Here is a 13,928-nt window from a genome sequence, read left to right as displayed (position 1 = left end):
ACTTTGTTACGGTGTAGCACTCAATATTCCGTAATGTCAAAGTGAGAACAGAATTTAGACATTTTTGCAAATTTTTTTTATTTGACATAAGTATTCAGACCCTTTGCCCTGACACTTTAGCTCTGATGGTGTCCAATTTCTCTCAATCATCTCTGAAATGTTTCTTCAACAATGAGAAATTTCCCCTAGTTACACTAAGTACACAGCCAGGACTTGGAGACAACTCAGTGAATGTCTTTGAGTGGCCCAGCCAGAGCCCTAACTTGAACCCAGAAATGGTCCCCATTCAGAATTTCAGAAGATCTTCAGAGAAGAATGGTAGAAAATCCCCAAATCCGGGTTTGCACACCTTTTGGTATTATATCCGAGAAGCCTGGAGCCTGAAATCGCTGCCAAAGTTGCTTCACCTAAGTACTGAATAAAGGATCTGAATACTTACTTTGTCATTATGGGGTATTTACTTCAGAAAAATGGGGGACTTTGTTTTTTTTTTATTTTAGCACAAAGCTAAAATAAATGTGAAAAAAAGTAAAAAGGTCTGAAAACTTTCCAGATGCACTGTAAAATATAGTCCTAAGTTATTTGTTTGCTCCCATTAACACCCCCTTGAAAATGCATGTTAATGCTTATAGTGGTGGGGAACTGACCGCACTCTCAGATTTCTTTAAAAATAAATTGTTAATATTAAAATTATTCTGGCATTAGTCATTTGACTGATGTTATCATTTTTTTAATGTCCATTGGTATGTGGGTAGTAGTGTCCATTGGTTTGTAATAATTATTGCAAAGAATGTTTTGATCATTCCAAATATGCAAAGATATCTAATATTCCAGTGAAATTACACCCATCCATCAAACTATAGAAGATACTTGACTTCATCACTTTATCATAATTGTGATCTGAGATGCCAGAATAATACCAAGAATATCTGAGTGTGATGTGTGCAATAACTACCTGCTGTCTGACCAGTGTTCAGAATCTCATGGTATTTGTGCTGTCTTTATATATTTTTAGGCTCCATACGTCGATGTGATCTGTGTCAATAGCTACTTCTCCTGGTACCATGACCCTGGTCACCTGGAAGTAATTCAGCTGCAACTAAATAACCAGTTTGACAGCTGGTATGACAAATACCAAAAACCAATCATACAGAGTGAATATGGAGCAGATACTATACCAGGCTTTCATAATGTAAGTATATTGTGGTTTCCCATTTATTTCATGGTTTCCTGCTATTTTAGTAAATATTGACAATTAGCTACATGGCCCTTTTGGACAGGTAACTTGTAAAAGGATGTGTTCACACTTCCACTTTAATATTGCCAAATATACTGTATATTTCAGACTTAAGCACACACCTGATGTCAGAGGGTAAATAACAAGAATATTTTACAATTAGTAATTTTTTTTACTGATAGTACATCCTTTAACACCTTAAGGACACAGGGCGTACCTGTACGCCCTGCGCCCACTCCCCTGCAATGCGCAAGGTCACAAGCTGACCCCGCTTCATAGCAGGGTGGTCCCACCAGCTATCAACAGCCGGGACCTGTGTCTAATGCCAGACATCACCGATCATGGTGATGCCCGGCATTAACCCCTTAGATGCGGTGACCAAAGTTGATCGCCACATCTAAAGTGAAAAAAAAAAACATTCCCAGCAGCTCAGTCGGGCTGATCGGCTTACAGCACAGTGGGAGGACCCTTACCTGCCTCCTCGCCGTCCGATCTCTTCTTTGACTCAGCAGGCTGGAGCAATCAAGTGCAGATAACACTGATCAATGCTATGCTATGGCATAGCATTGAACAGTGTATGCAATCAGAAGATTGCATGTAATAGTCCCCTATAGGTACTAAAAAATGGTGTTAAAAAAAACACATTTAATGTAAATTAACCCCTCGATACAAAAAGTTTAACCCCTTAAGGACGCAGGATGTAAATGTACGTCCTGGTGAGCTGGTACTTAACGCACCAGGACGTACATTTACGTCCTAAGCAAAACCGCGAGCCTCGGATCGATGCCCGGATCATACGCGGCAGGTCCCGGCTGCTGATCGCAGCCAGGGACCTGCCCGTAATGGCGGACATATGCGATCCCGCGGATGTCCGCCATTAACCCCTCAGATGCCGTGATCAATACAGATCACGGCATCTGCAGCATCGCAGTCACAAAAATGGATGATCGGATCGCCCGCAGCGCTGCTGTGGCGATCCGATCATCCAGCACGGCAGACTGAGGTCCCCTCGCCTGCCTCCACTGTCTTCCCAGCATCTTCTGCTCTGATCTGCCTTCCCGCAGACCAGAGCAGAAGATGACCGATAACGCTGATCAGTGCTATGTCCTATACATAGCACTGAACAGTATTAGCAATCGAATGATTGCTATAAATAGTCCCCTATGGGGACTATTAAAGTGTAAGAATAAAAGTAAAAAAAAAATGTGAAAAACCCCCTCCCCCAATAAAAACGTAAATTGTCCCAGTTTCCGTATTTCACCCCCCCAAAAAGTGTTTAAAAAAATATTTTATATACATATTTGGTATCGCCGCGTGCGTAAATATCTGAACTATTAAAATAAAATGTTAGATACCGTACGGTGAACAGCGTGAACGTAAAAAAAAAAAAAAAAATAGCTGCTTTTATATAACCTTTTATTTTAAAAAAATAATAAAAAATGGATTAAAAGTTTTATATAAGCAAATATGGTATCAATAAAAAAATACAGATAATGGCGCAAAAAATGAGCCCTCATACCGCCGCATGTACAGCAAAATGAAAAAGTTATAGGTCTTCAAAATAAGGGGGATTTTAAACGTACTAATTTGGTTTAAAAGTTAGCGATTTTTCTTTTTAAGCGCAACAGTAATAGAAAAGTATGTTATCATGGGCATCATTTCAATCGCATTGACCCAAAGAATAAAGAACACATGTCATTTTTACTGTAAATTGTACGGCGTGAAAACGAAATCTTCCAAAATTTGCTAAATTGCGGTTTTCTTTTTAATTTCTCCACACAAATAGTATTTTTTTGGTTGCGCCATACATTTTATGGTAAAGTGAGTTATGGCATTACAACGGACAACTGGTCGCGCAAAAATAAAGCCCCCATACTAGTCTGTGGATGAAAATATAAAAGAGTTATGATTTTTTGGAAGGCGAGGAGGAAAAAACGAAAACGTAAAAATAAAATTGTCTAGAGTCCTTAAGGTCCAAATGGGCTGAGTCCTTAAGGGGTTAAATTACCCCACCCCTTTCCCAAATTCTGTATGAAAAATATGTAGACATAATAAAAATAAACGTGTGGTATCGCCGCATGCGTAAATGTCCGAACTCTAAAAATGTAACATTAGTTAAACCACACGGTCAATGGCGTATACGTAAAAAAAAAAATTCCAAAGCCCAAAATTGCATATTTGTGGTCATTTTGTTTCCCCCAAAAAATGTATAAAAAGCGATCAAAAAGTCAAAGATCAAAAAATGGTACCAATAAAAACTACAGACCATGGCGCAAAAAATGAGCCCTCATATAGCCCCGTATGCTGGAAAAATAATAAAGTTATAGGGGTCAGAAGATGACAATTTTAAACATACTAATTTTGGTGCATTTAGTTATAATGTAGTTTGTCATTTTTACCGAAAAATGCACTGTGTAGAAACGTAAGCCGCTAAAAATTACAAAATGGTGTTTTATAATTTTTTATTTATTCCTACAAATAATTTTTGGGGGTTTTGCCATATCGCCATGGATTTTGTGGTGAAATGACAAACTACAAAGTAAAATTGGTAGCACATAAAACAAGCCCTTATATAGGTCTGTAGGTGGAAAACTGAAAGCGTTATGACTTTTAGAAGGTGAGGAGGAAAAAATAAAAGTGCAAAAAAGGAAACCAAAAAAAAGGGTTAAGTGACAGGTTAGTGTTAAGGCAGAACATGCAACATTTGGAGAGACTACCTCTTTGGTGACAGAGGGCAGGGAAGCAGCTGAAGGCAGTATTGGACGACTGGCTTGGATCTGTGGGTAGGCATGTATTGAAGGGAAGTTCCCAGCACACTAAAATCCAGACAATTTTATTTATTTTTTATTTAAGATCCATTGCCTAAAGCTGACTATACACTTTAGATAAATATTTGTAAATCTGTGTACGCCTGCGTAAGAGAGATCCCGGGGCAAAAGGTTGTGCCCACACATGGCATTCTATACCATTGCCTTTGTAGCAGGTTATGCTGAGAGCTAGAACTAGAACCTGCTATCAGTGACAGATGCAGAGATGGTGTGTTACTGTCCTTGACTTCCCAACCAGTGTGTATACAGCTCTGCAGCAATACTACCTCCTGCTTCCAGGAATGGGATCAAATGTACAAAAAAGTCTGCAAAAGGGTCTAGTCAGGAAGGTAACTAACCTTGTCTGGAAGTGGTTAAACATTCACTTTAAAATTGGTCAATAAACCTATAGTTGTGGTTCCCTTTGCACAAAATATCGATCAATTGGTGTTGAGAGAAAAGAAAGCTTAAACCTGTATGCACATCTTAGTTTGCTACCGCTCCATCTCCCCTTACACCATGCACAATAACTGACTTGGCTGAATACCATATTATATATGTTAGTTAAAAATATAGAATTTTTGGACTTTTATGCAAAACATTTAACAAAAGTTCTAGTAGTAAACTTTGTACCTGGTGTAAAAATAGAGAATGTTCAAATTTTTGGGCCTCAGTAGTGTTTTATTCAGCAGCCACTTTGCATTTAAGAACCTAGAGAATGCAGATTTGTATCTCGGCACGTCATTGTTTTATACATGACCACAGTGTCTTTGGATTTCAGGACCCCCCCTTAATGTTTACAGAAGAATATCAAGCAATAGTATTAAAACACTATCACTCTGTATTTGATGAAAAGAGGAAGAAATGTGTCATTGGAGAACTCATTTGGAACTTTGCAGACTTCATGACAGCACAGAGTAAGTCTATGTCATTTTATTTTTGTTTCCTTCTCAACATTATGAACATTTTGTAAGCATACAATATTCTCTTCCCAATGCAGCCGTCAGCAGAGTTGTGGGGAACAAGAAAGGAATCTTCACCCGCCAGAGACAGCCCAAATCGTCAGCTTTCATTCTGCGGGACAGATATTGGAAGCTGGCCAATAACACAGGGTATTTGTACAAACCTACTGTATAAACTTTTCCCCTGTAACAATCAATGCACTTGTTTACATAAGAGCCTTCCATAGACTTGCCTGCAAGCTGCCTGAACGCTGTGTATCAGAACATAGTACAGATACTCCAACAAGGACAAAATGGTCCTGTTATACCTCATAGCACTTACAGAAGATATGATACAAGTGCCTTGAATAGAAATGTACATGGGTACACCTATTCCCTTATCTGTCTTTATGGGTGTGGGAAGTATTTGGAAGTTATTCAGTGATAGTTTAAAAAAAATTCAATTGTGGAATTGATCTAATTGGAGACTGTTGATTGTCTTGAATGGAAACAATAATTATTGATTTAATAAATAAAAAATCAGATGTTTACATTTTTTTTCTTGCATGGAAAATTAAATTCAAATCTTTATCTCAAATGTACTAAGGTTTGATAGAAAAATACTGATATGAAGTTTGCAAAACTCAAAAAATTGCTTACATTATTTATATATATATATATATATATATATATATATATATATATATATATATCTCTTGGTCAGCTTCTTATAAATATTAGTAAATGTGGGTAGCCAAAGTAGGTTTTATATACAGTGATACAGAGAAGACCATCCAGAATTGCATTGAAAAGTGGTCTTCTACGGGGATGAACTTGAGAAAATGGTCACTATGCATAATGTATAGTGGTCTGAAAATCTGTTCATCTAGAGAAATCATTACTAGTGTCAGTCTTTCTGTATTAATCTAATTAAGGTAAAGATCACTCCGCCTACGGAGCTCTATCTTGCTCCAGTTATTATTCACTAAATGTAGAGTGAACGGCAATGGCATACATACAAATTAGACAAAAAGGAATACATGGACCTGATCAGGTTCTGGTCCTACTTCTGTTTAATACTTCATTTTACACGTGCCATAAAATGATTTTCCACAAGGTACAAGTTCAGTACAAAAACTGGGAGCCTGATGCTGCGTTTCGGGGCTTGACTAAGGGGTACACCCCTTGGCATAACTCAGCAATGGCCATGAAGGTGTGAACTCCGGGCTCTCATTTTTTGTACTGATAGACTTATGCTGGGTTCCCACTAGCAAAGCTCCGGGTGCTTCCGAGCACAGCCAGCGCCAGTCCTCATAGACGGCAATGTCTGCAGAGCTAAATCCGCCGGAACATTGTGCAGGTTTTAATGTTCTGGCAGAATTTTTTTACATAAATTTTCTGGCGGAAATTCAGACCAGAAAATACTGCAGTGTGAATGGGTTCACGGAGAACCCATTTACCTGCATGTTAAAGGGGTACTCTGCCCCTACACATCTTATCCCCTATCCAAAGGATAGAGGATAAGATGTCAGATCGCCGCGGTCCCGCTGCTGGGGACCCCCTGAATTGCCGCTGCTGAACCCCGCTGTCATTACTGCGCAGAGCGAGTTCACTCTGCACGTAATGACGGGCGATACAGGGGCCGGAGCAGCGTGACATCATGGCCCGCCCCTTTAACACAAGTCTACGGCAGGGCCGTGACGACCGCCACTCCCCCTCCCATAGACTCGTATTGAAGGGGGCGGGCTGTGACGTGACGAGGGGCGGAGCCGTGACGTAACTATGCTCCGGCCCCTGTACTGTTGTCATTACGTGCAGAGCGAACTCGCTCTGTGCTGTAATGAAAGCGGGGTGCCGCAGCGGCAATCCCGGGGGTCCCCAGCAGCGGGACCGCGGCGATCTGACATCTTAGCCCCCTATCCCCTATGCTGAGTTTTGCAGAAACCTGACATATCTATTTGTCAGTGAGTGTACAAACCACTAGGGTCCTAAAAAAAAGTGTTGGTGTTGGCCATAGTATCTAGTCATGTTGCAGCTTTTATTTTTCCTCAGTAGGTTTGAAGAAATGATCTGATCAGTTATGCTTGGAAATGTTTTGTGCATTAAGCCCAAAGTGTCCAGACATTAAAAATATTGTATAGTATGGATCCATTGGATTGAATAAGAGGGTATATCCTTGATACATTGTGACTAAGTGTTTCTGTGACATTGCTTTGTCAAAATTTCCACTTATGACTTGCCTCTTGTTCTCATTGTTTCCATCTTCTGGCAAAAACCCAAAATCCACATACTTTCCAAATAGCTGATAAGCTACGAATGACTGAACTAGCCTGATGTGTCTCTTGTCAGATACACTGCTAAGATTGTTTGAATACCAATTGCTTTATTTAAAATCCTTAAATATATCTTGGAAGCTTTATTTCACACGCCCTATTCATGCCATCTTGAAGGAATGCACATATCCAACTCAAATTGTGTAATTCTCCCTCATGCTGCTAAAACAGCTTTATTCATCAGGTTGTGTTCACTTTTATTTAATTTTTTTATTGGAATTATTTAATACAAGGCCAGAAATGGACACCTTTTTATAAGTGTTCTCTATGTATGATCTCTACCTGGCTTTGTATTCAATAATTGCAGTTAAAGCAATTATTGCACCCTTAACCCCTTAAGGACTCAGGGTTTTTCAGTTTTTGAACTTTCATTTTTTCCTCCTTACCTTTTAAAAATCATAACCCTTTCAATTTTCCACCTAAAAATCCTTATTATGGCTTATTTTTTGCATCACCAATTCTACTTTGCAGTGACATTAGTAATCTTACCCAAAAATGCACGGCGAAACGGAAAAAAAAATCATTGTGCGACAAAATCGAAGAAAAAAACGCCATTTTGTAACTTTTGGGGGCTTCCGTTTCTACGCAGTGCATATTTCGGTAAAATGACACCTTATCATTATTCTGTAGGTCCATACGGTTACAATCATACCCTACTTATATAGGTTTGATTTTGTCGTACCTCTGGAAAAATATCATAACTACATGCAGGAAAATGTATACGTTTAAAAATGTCATCTTCTGACCCCTATAACTTTTTTTTATTTTTCCACGTACAGGGCGGTATGAGGACTCATTTTTTCGCTGTGATCTGAAGTTTTTATCGGTACGATTTTTGTTTTCATCTGACTTTTTGATCACTTTTTAATTCATTTTTTAATGGTATAAAAAGTGACCAAAAATACGCTTTTTTGGACTTTGGAATTTTTTTGCGCGTACGCCATTGACCGTGCGGTTGAATTAATGATATATTTTTATAGTTCGGACATTTACGCAAAAGGCGATACCACATGTTTATTTTATTTTTTTATTTACACTGTTTTATTTTTTTTATGGGAAAAGGGGGGTGATTCAAACTTTTATTAGGGAAGGGGTTAAATGACCTTTATTAACACTTATTTTTTTACTTTTTTTTGCAGTGTTATAGGTCCCTTATAACTTATAACACTGCACACACTGATCTCTCATTCTGATCACTGGTGTGTATTAACACGCCTGTGATCAGTGCTATCGGCGCTTGACTGCTCCTGTCTGGATCTCAGGCACGGAGCAGTCATTCGTCGATCGGACACCGAGGAGGCAGGTAAGAGCCCTCCCGGTGTCCTGTAAGCTGTTCGGGACACTGCGATTTCACCGTGGCGGTCCCGAACAGCCCGACTGAGCAGCTGGGATACTTTCACTTCAGACGCGGCGGTCAGCTTTGATCGCCGCGTCTGAAAGGTTAATACAGGGCATCACCGCGATCGGTGATGTCCTGTATTAGCCGCGGGTCCCGGCCGTTGATAGCCGCCGGGACCGACCCGATATGATGCGGGGACACCGCGTGACCCCACGGCATATCACGGGAGTCGGCGGAGGACGTAAATATACGTCCTGCGTCGTTAAAGAGTACCTGTAACCAAATAAACTGTTCTAAACTAACTCAGGCTATGTTCCTAACACTCCTCCCACCCTTAAAAAAAAAATCAGAGCTTTAAAAAGCTCTGTATCTTACCTTTCTTCTTGCTCACAAGTGCAATTTCCCAGCAGGCATGACATCACTGAAGCCTGCTGGGGGACCACTTCTGCCCTCACATGGTTGCAGTGCTGTGATGAATAGAAGACCTCAGGCTCTGTGCATGTTTCAGTCTGTGTTGCTATCAGTGAGGCTCCCCTGCAGGTTTCAGTCTGTGCAGCTTTCTGTTAGAATCTGTGGAGCTTTCACTTTCTGTGCAGCTGACAATCAAGCTGTGTAGCCAGAAGCATTTCCTGAGTTTGGTCTCTTGCCAGGCCGGGAGGAGACCAAACTCACTGTATTAATTGTGTCAGGAAACAGAACAGCGCCACCTAGTGGATGTTTTTTTCTGTTACATTTTAAACATATTTATGTTGACAATTTGAAAAGTAAGTGAATGGGAAAGTGTCTGCTAATTACATAAGAAACAATATCTTAAAAGTTTTATTTTGTGACAGGTACTCTTTAAGGCTATGTTTACACAGGGGATCATGCTGGTGCTAGGACCGCTTGGAAATGCGCCATCTCATAGACAGCAAAGCATTTCTGCCCGGAGTCTGCAGAAAGAATTGACGTCTATTTTTTCTGCGGACACCGGAATTTGATTTCAATTGATTAAAAAAACTGGGTGAAATTCACGTCAGAATCATGGCAATGCAATTTCATTCACTTCCATTAGCGGTGATGCAGTAGCACGACATGTAATCTTTTGCCATGCAGCCCATGTCACAGCCAAAGTCACTTTGAAGATTGTCATATATGTTCAATGAATGGCATTCATCATCAGTAGGGTCCCGAAAAATAATAAATATTGATAAAAAAATAAATACTAAATGGGGTTGTCCGGCAAAAAGGTTTTTTTTTTTCTTTCTTTTAAATAAAAAAAATAAAAAACCAATAACTATACCTACCACCCCTGTCCCTGTTTGGTGTTCATCACTTCCTGGTGCTGGGTCCCAGTGATTGGCTGGGTAGCAACATGACTTATTGGGCCCCAGAACAAGTGAAGTTCACCCAGACTTGTTGGCTGTTATCGAACCATGGTAATAAGAGTGTACCACAGACAGACATCCAACAGAAAATCACACAGTGGCAGGCCACAGTTGATCCAAGAGTTGAGCGCTGCAATGACATACCACAGTGGACCAACTGATCCTGATTTACAACAACCGGAAAGTAAAACCAAGTTCCACAATAACCATGCAGTGTACCTTGTGTCTTCCCTGCATACCTCATCTTTAAATGGGACAATGCTCTCTGGTATAAGGCTTGGATCACTAAATGAGTGGTTGAAAGAATGTGACAGTGAAATTACAGAGCCTTTGTCCTTAAACTCACATGTATTTAACTCCTTAAACATGTTTGGGATAAGCTTGAAAGGTCTGTGACATCTGCTTCCACTGCTCCAAAAATATGGACCGACAGAACTTCTGCAGTGGGCATGGGTTGAAATGGGAGTGTGTTCTGCAAGCCTTTGTCACCCAAAAGGTGGACCATTTCATTATTAAGTAGGTGTCTTCAATGTAGTGATCATTCAGTGTATGTATACCACAATCTTTAACCCCTAGAGGACAAAGGGAGTAAATGTATGCTCTTTCCCAGTCTGTGAAGCATACTCAGGAGCTGAGCACGCTTCATACGGAGTTGGTTCTGCCGGCTATCAGCAGACGGGACATATGTCTAATGCCGGACATCACTAATCAGGGTGATGTCTGGCATTAAGCCTTTAGATGCCGAGCTGATCTGGACCACTTTGGCAAAATTGTGGAGCCCCTATCATCAAAGAGTATTGGGCCCCTACCTGCCTCCATCCTGTCTAATCGGCGCTCCATCTCTGCAGGTATCCTCAGCAGCATTGTTCAGTGTATGCAATCGAAACATTTCATGTAACAGTCCCCTATGAGGACTAAAAAAATTATAAATAAAATGTAAAAAAATGTATTAATGCAAATAAGCCCCTTTTCCTATCTTTCAACTAAAATTATGCAAATAAACGTATGTGATATCACCGCTTGCAGAAATGTCTGAACTATTAAAAATAACGTTAATGAAACCACAGTCTATGGCGTAAACATTTTTTTTTTTTTTTTTAAGTCCAGAATTGCAGATTTTTGGTCACTTCATAAATCAGAAAAAAAACTCATTTAAATAAAAATGGGACCGATAAAAGCTATAGATCACGACACAAAAAAAATAACCCCTCTTGTGTAATGTTGTCTTGCCTTGGCTGCTAGACTAGCCTTAATGCTGGTGGCCATCACCTTGCTGTATTCATGTGCGTCGTACTGTTCAACGTTCTGTATGTTATATAAAACTCAATAAAAACAGATTTGTAAAAAAAAAAATGTCCCCTCATACAGCCCTGTTTGTGGAAAATCAAGTGTTATAGGGGTCAGAAGAGTACATTGTTAAGCATACGAATTTTCTTACAAAAAGTTATTTTTAAATATAGTAAAATAAAACAAAACCTATATAAATGAAGAATTGTCGTAATCCTATGGACCTACAGAATGGAGAGAACATGTCATTTTTACAGAAAAGTGCACTGCATGGAAACAAAAGTCCTTATAGGTTGCACAATTCCAGAAGTTGCTCTGACCAGATGCAGAGTAACAAGCGTTAATTTCTAACGATAATTTGTTTTTGCTTAGTTCTAAAAGGTAAAGCAGAGATACAGGAGTCAGAACTTCTGACAAACAGAGCAACTCACTGAATTAGTTTCTGTATAGCCATCAGGTTTGAACAAAGTTTGCAGTTTTAAAGCATACTTGTAATACTTAAACATTTAAATGTTTAATTCTATGTAAAATGTTAAGGGTGGAGTTGAGACTCTGAGGTTTTATTAGTTGCAGGTGTGCACGGGTGTATATTTTAGATCTCCGGGGTATGAGTAAGGGGACGGACCCCGAAACGTTGCCTCAGATCCTGACTTGTCTCTGAAGGAGATGGACCTCCGCTGTGTGAGACCTGGAGTCTATGGACTTTTTTTATATGCTTAATCTACTTAAATTTGAAAATAATGGAAAATAAATATAAAGAAAAGTATCAGAGACACCACAAAAACAGTGAGTTGTTCTATGTTTGTCTGAAGTTCTCCTTCTTCTATAAGACTCGTGTATCTCTGGTTTAGTAATCGCTAAGTGGAACCGGGAGGCGCTCCACACCTGAGCAGTGATCTGTGTCCACACTACTGAACTGGTTTTCCTTAGTTCTAACAGCAGTACACATGAGGTATATCTGCCCCAGTGAACTAGTAGGGCAGACTGAATTTTTATTAAAAATATAATAAACCAGTTAATCAGGAAAAACCGTACCACTTGAGAAACCTTGACGTGGTGTGCGGGCTCAGGTATGTCTTTCATATGAAGCTATACTGGCTAATGTCTCAATCTTACATCAGTTTTGAGGGTTAGCTTATGTCATTGTTTACATTTACCACAGGAGTGAAACCATATTGTGATCCACAAGTGCAGGTCCTCCACTCCCGCGTAGGTGCACAACTGCGCTTGGGGTTGAGCACCTCCTATCGCTTTAGACCACGTTCATGTAATTGTTTGCAGTTAATCAGGAAACCCTCCTCCCCTCCATATAAGAGGGGATACATCCGCAACCACACTGTGTAAAAGCAACAAAATTAAAGAAACTTGTGTGCTGCTGTTAGGACAAAGGAAAACTTAACGTTAAAAATTAATGCTTCTCTTACATCTCTTTTCTAGCCTAGAGTGGCTAATAAAAGGTAAACTGTGAACTCCAAGAAGTTGCAGAGCAAATCTGGTCCAGAGGTATCGGAGCCACCTATCCGACAGGACAGAACAAACAGTTTGGTTAAGGGTCCTAATATGATTTGTTATAATTTTTAATAAGAATATCCTACCAGACATATATACCCTGCTTGTGCTGCTGGTTAGGACATAAGGGAAGGGTGCATTGTGAATTGGAGATGTCAATGGAAATGACACAATCCATCATACATGAAACAATAAAGCATTCCATAAAATATAAAGGAAAATGGTGGTTACCACTGTCAGAACTGAATGTGTCCCATCTGATAAAATTGGTTCTCTGTTGTATTAGGATGCATTATAAAACAGTCAATAGTATAGTTTATTTTCACAGGTCTGCATGTACTTCATGACACAAGAGTAAGGTAGGATTGCATGTGCTCTATTGGGTGAGATTAATCCTTTCGTAATTGGTATTGTATAGGAATATTTAGCCATGATTTACTTTAGACATTACTTGACTGCTTTTTTCATTTCTGTTAAAACAGCTCATCAGATTCATTGTGGAAGGATTATGCCACTCAAGATTTCTATTGTAGCAAGAGAGAAACAACTGCATTATATAAACCAGACACCGGCAATTGCTAAAATAATTGTGGGTTGATGGTCTTGTTAAATAAAAAATAAATGTCAAAATGCTGCCTTCTGCAATTTTCTTGTAGTAACTGCGCTGAAACTGATTGCTAAATTAGCGTTTTTGTTTTTTGCCTTCTAAAATCCATAACTTTTTTATTTTTCCCTTCACAGTCCTACATGAGGGCTTGTTTTATGCAAGACCAATGGTACTTTGTAATGACACTTTTTATTCTACCATAAAATGTACGGCACAACCAAAAAAATGTATTATTTTGGGGGAAATTGTCAGCCATTATCTCTCAGATGCCGTGATCAATACAGATCATGGCATCTGCGGCAGTGTGGAGCTTCTAATGGCTGATCTGATTGCCAGCGGCACAGATTAGCGAGATTGGATCGGCAAAGATGGTGGACTAAGGTCCCCTCACCTGCTCCGGCCGTCATCGCTGGTCATCTTTTCTGAGCTGCCTTCCAGTAGACAAGAGAAGATCACTGATAATACTGATCAATGCTATTCTTATGTATAGCACTAAACAGT

General features: G+C 39.6%; 1 protein-coding gene across 3 annotated transcripts in view; it reads left to right on the top strand.

The window, feature by feature from the left end:
- Positions 1-13,456, top strand: part of GUSB (glucuronidase beta) — a 44,150-nt gene extending 30,694 nt beyond the window's left edge. For 2 of the 3 annotated variants that reach the window (XM_056556916.1, XM_056556918.1), the window contains exons 10-13: positions 1,016-1,192; positions 4,826-4,961; positions 5,045-5,156; positions 13,303-13,456. In XM_056556916.1, the coding sequence (XP_056412891.1) occupies positions 1,016-1,192; positions 4,826-4,961; positions 5,045-5,156; positions 13,303-13,402 (525 nt within the window). In that variant the 3' untranslated portion in view covers positions 13,403-13,456. Of the gene's footprint in view, positions 1-1,015; positions 1,193-4,825; positions 4,962-5,044; positions 5,157-13,148; positions 13,180-13,302 lie in introns of all 3 variants that reach the window. The other variant, XM_056556917.1, reaches the window with a different exon arrangement.
- Positions 13,457-13,928: the final 472 nt, after the last annotated feature.

Source organism: Hyla sarda, chromosome 2, assembly GCF_029499605.1.
Source record: "Hyla sarda isolate aHylSar1 chromosome 2, aHylSar1.hap1, whole genome shotgun sequence".
Classification (NCBI taxonomy): Eukaryota; Metazoa; Chordata; class Amphibia; order Anura; family Hylidae; genus Hyla; species Hyla sarda.
This window is presented reverse-complemented; position numbering and strand designations above follow the sequence as displayed.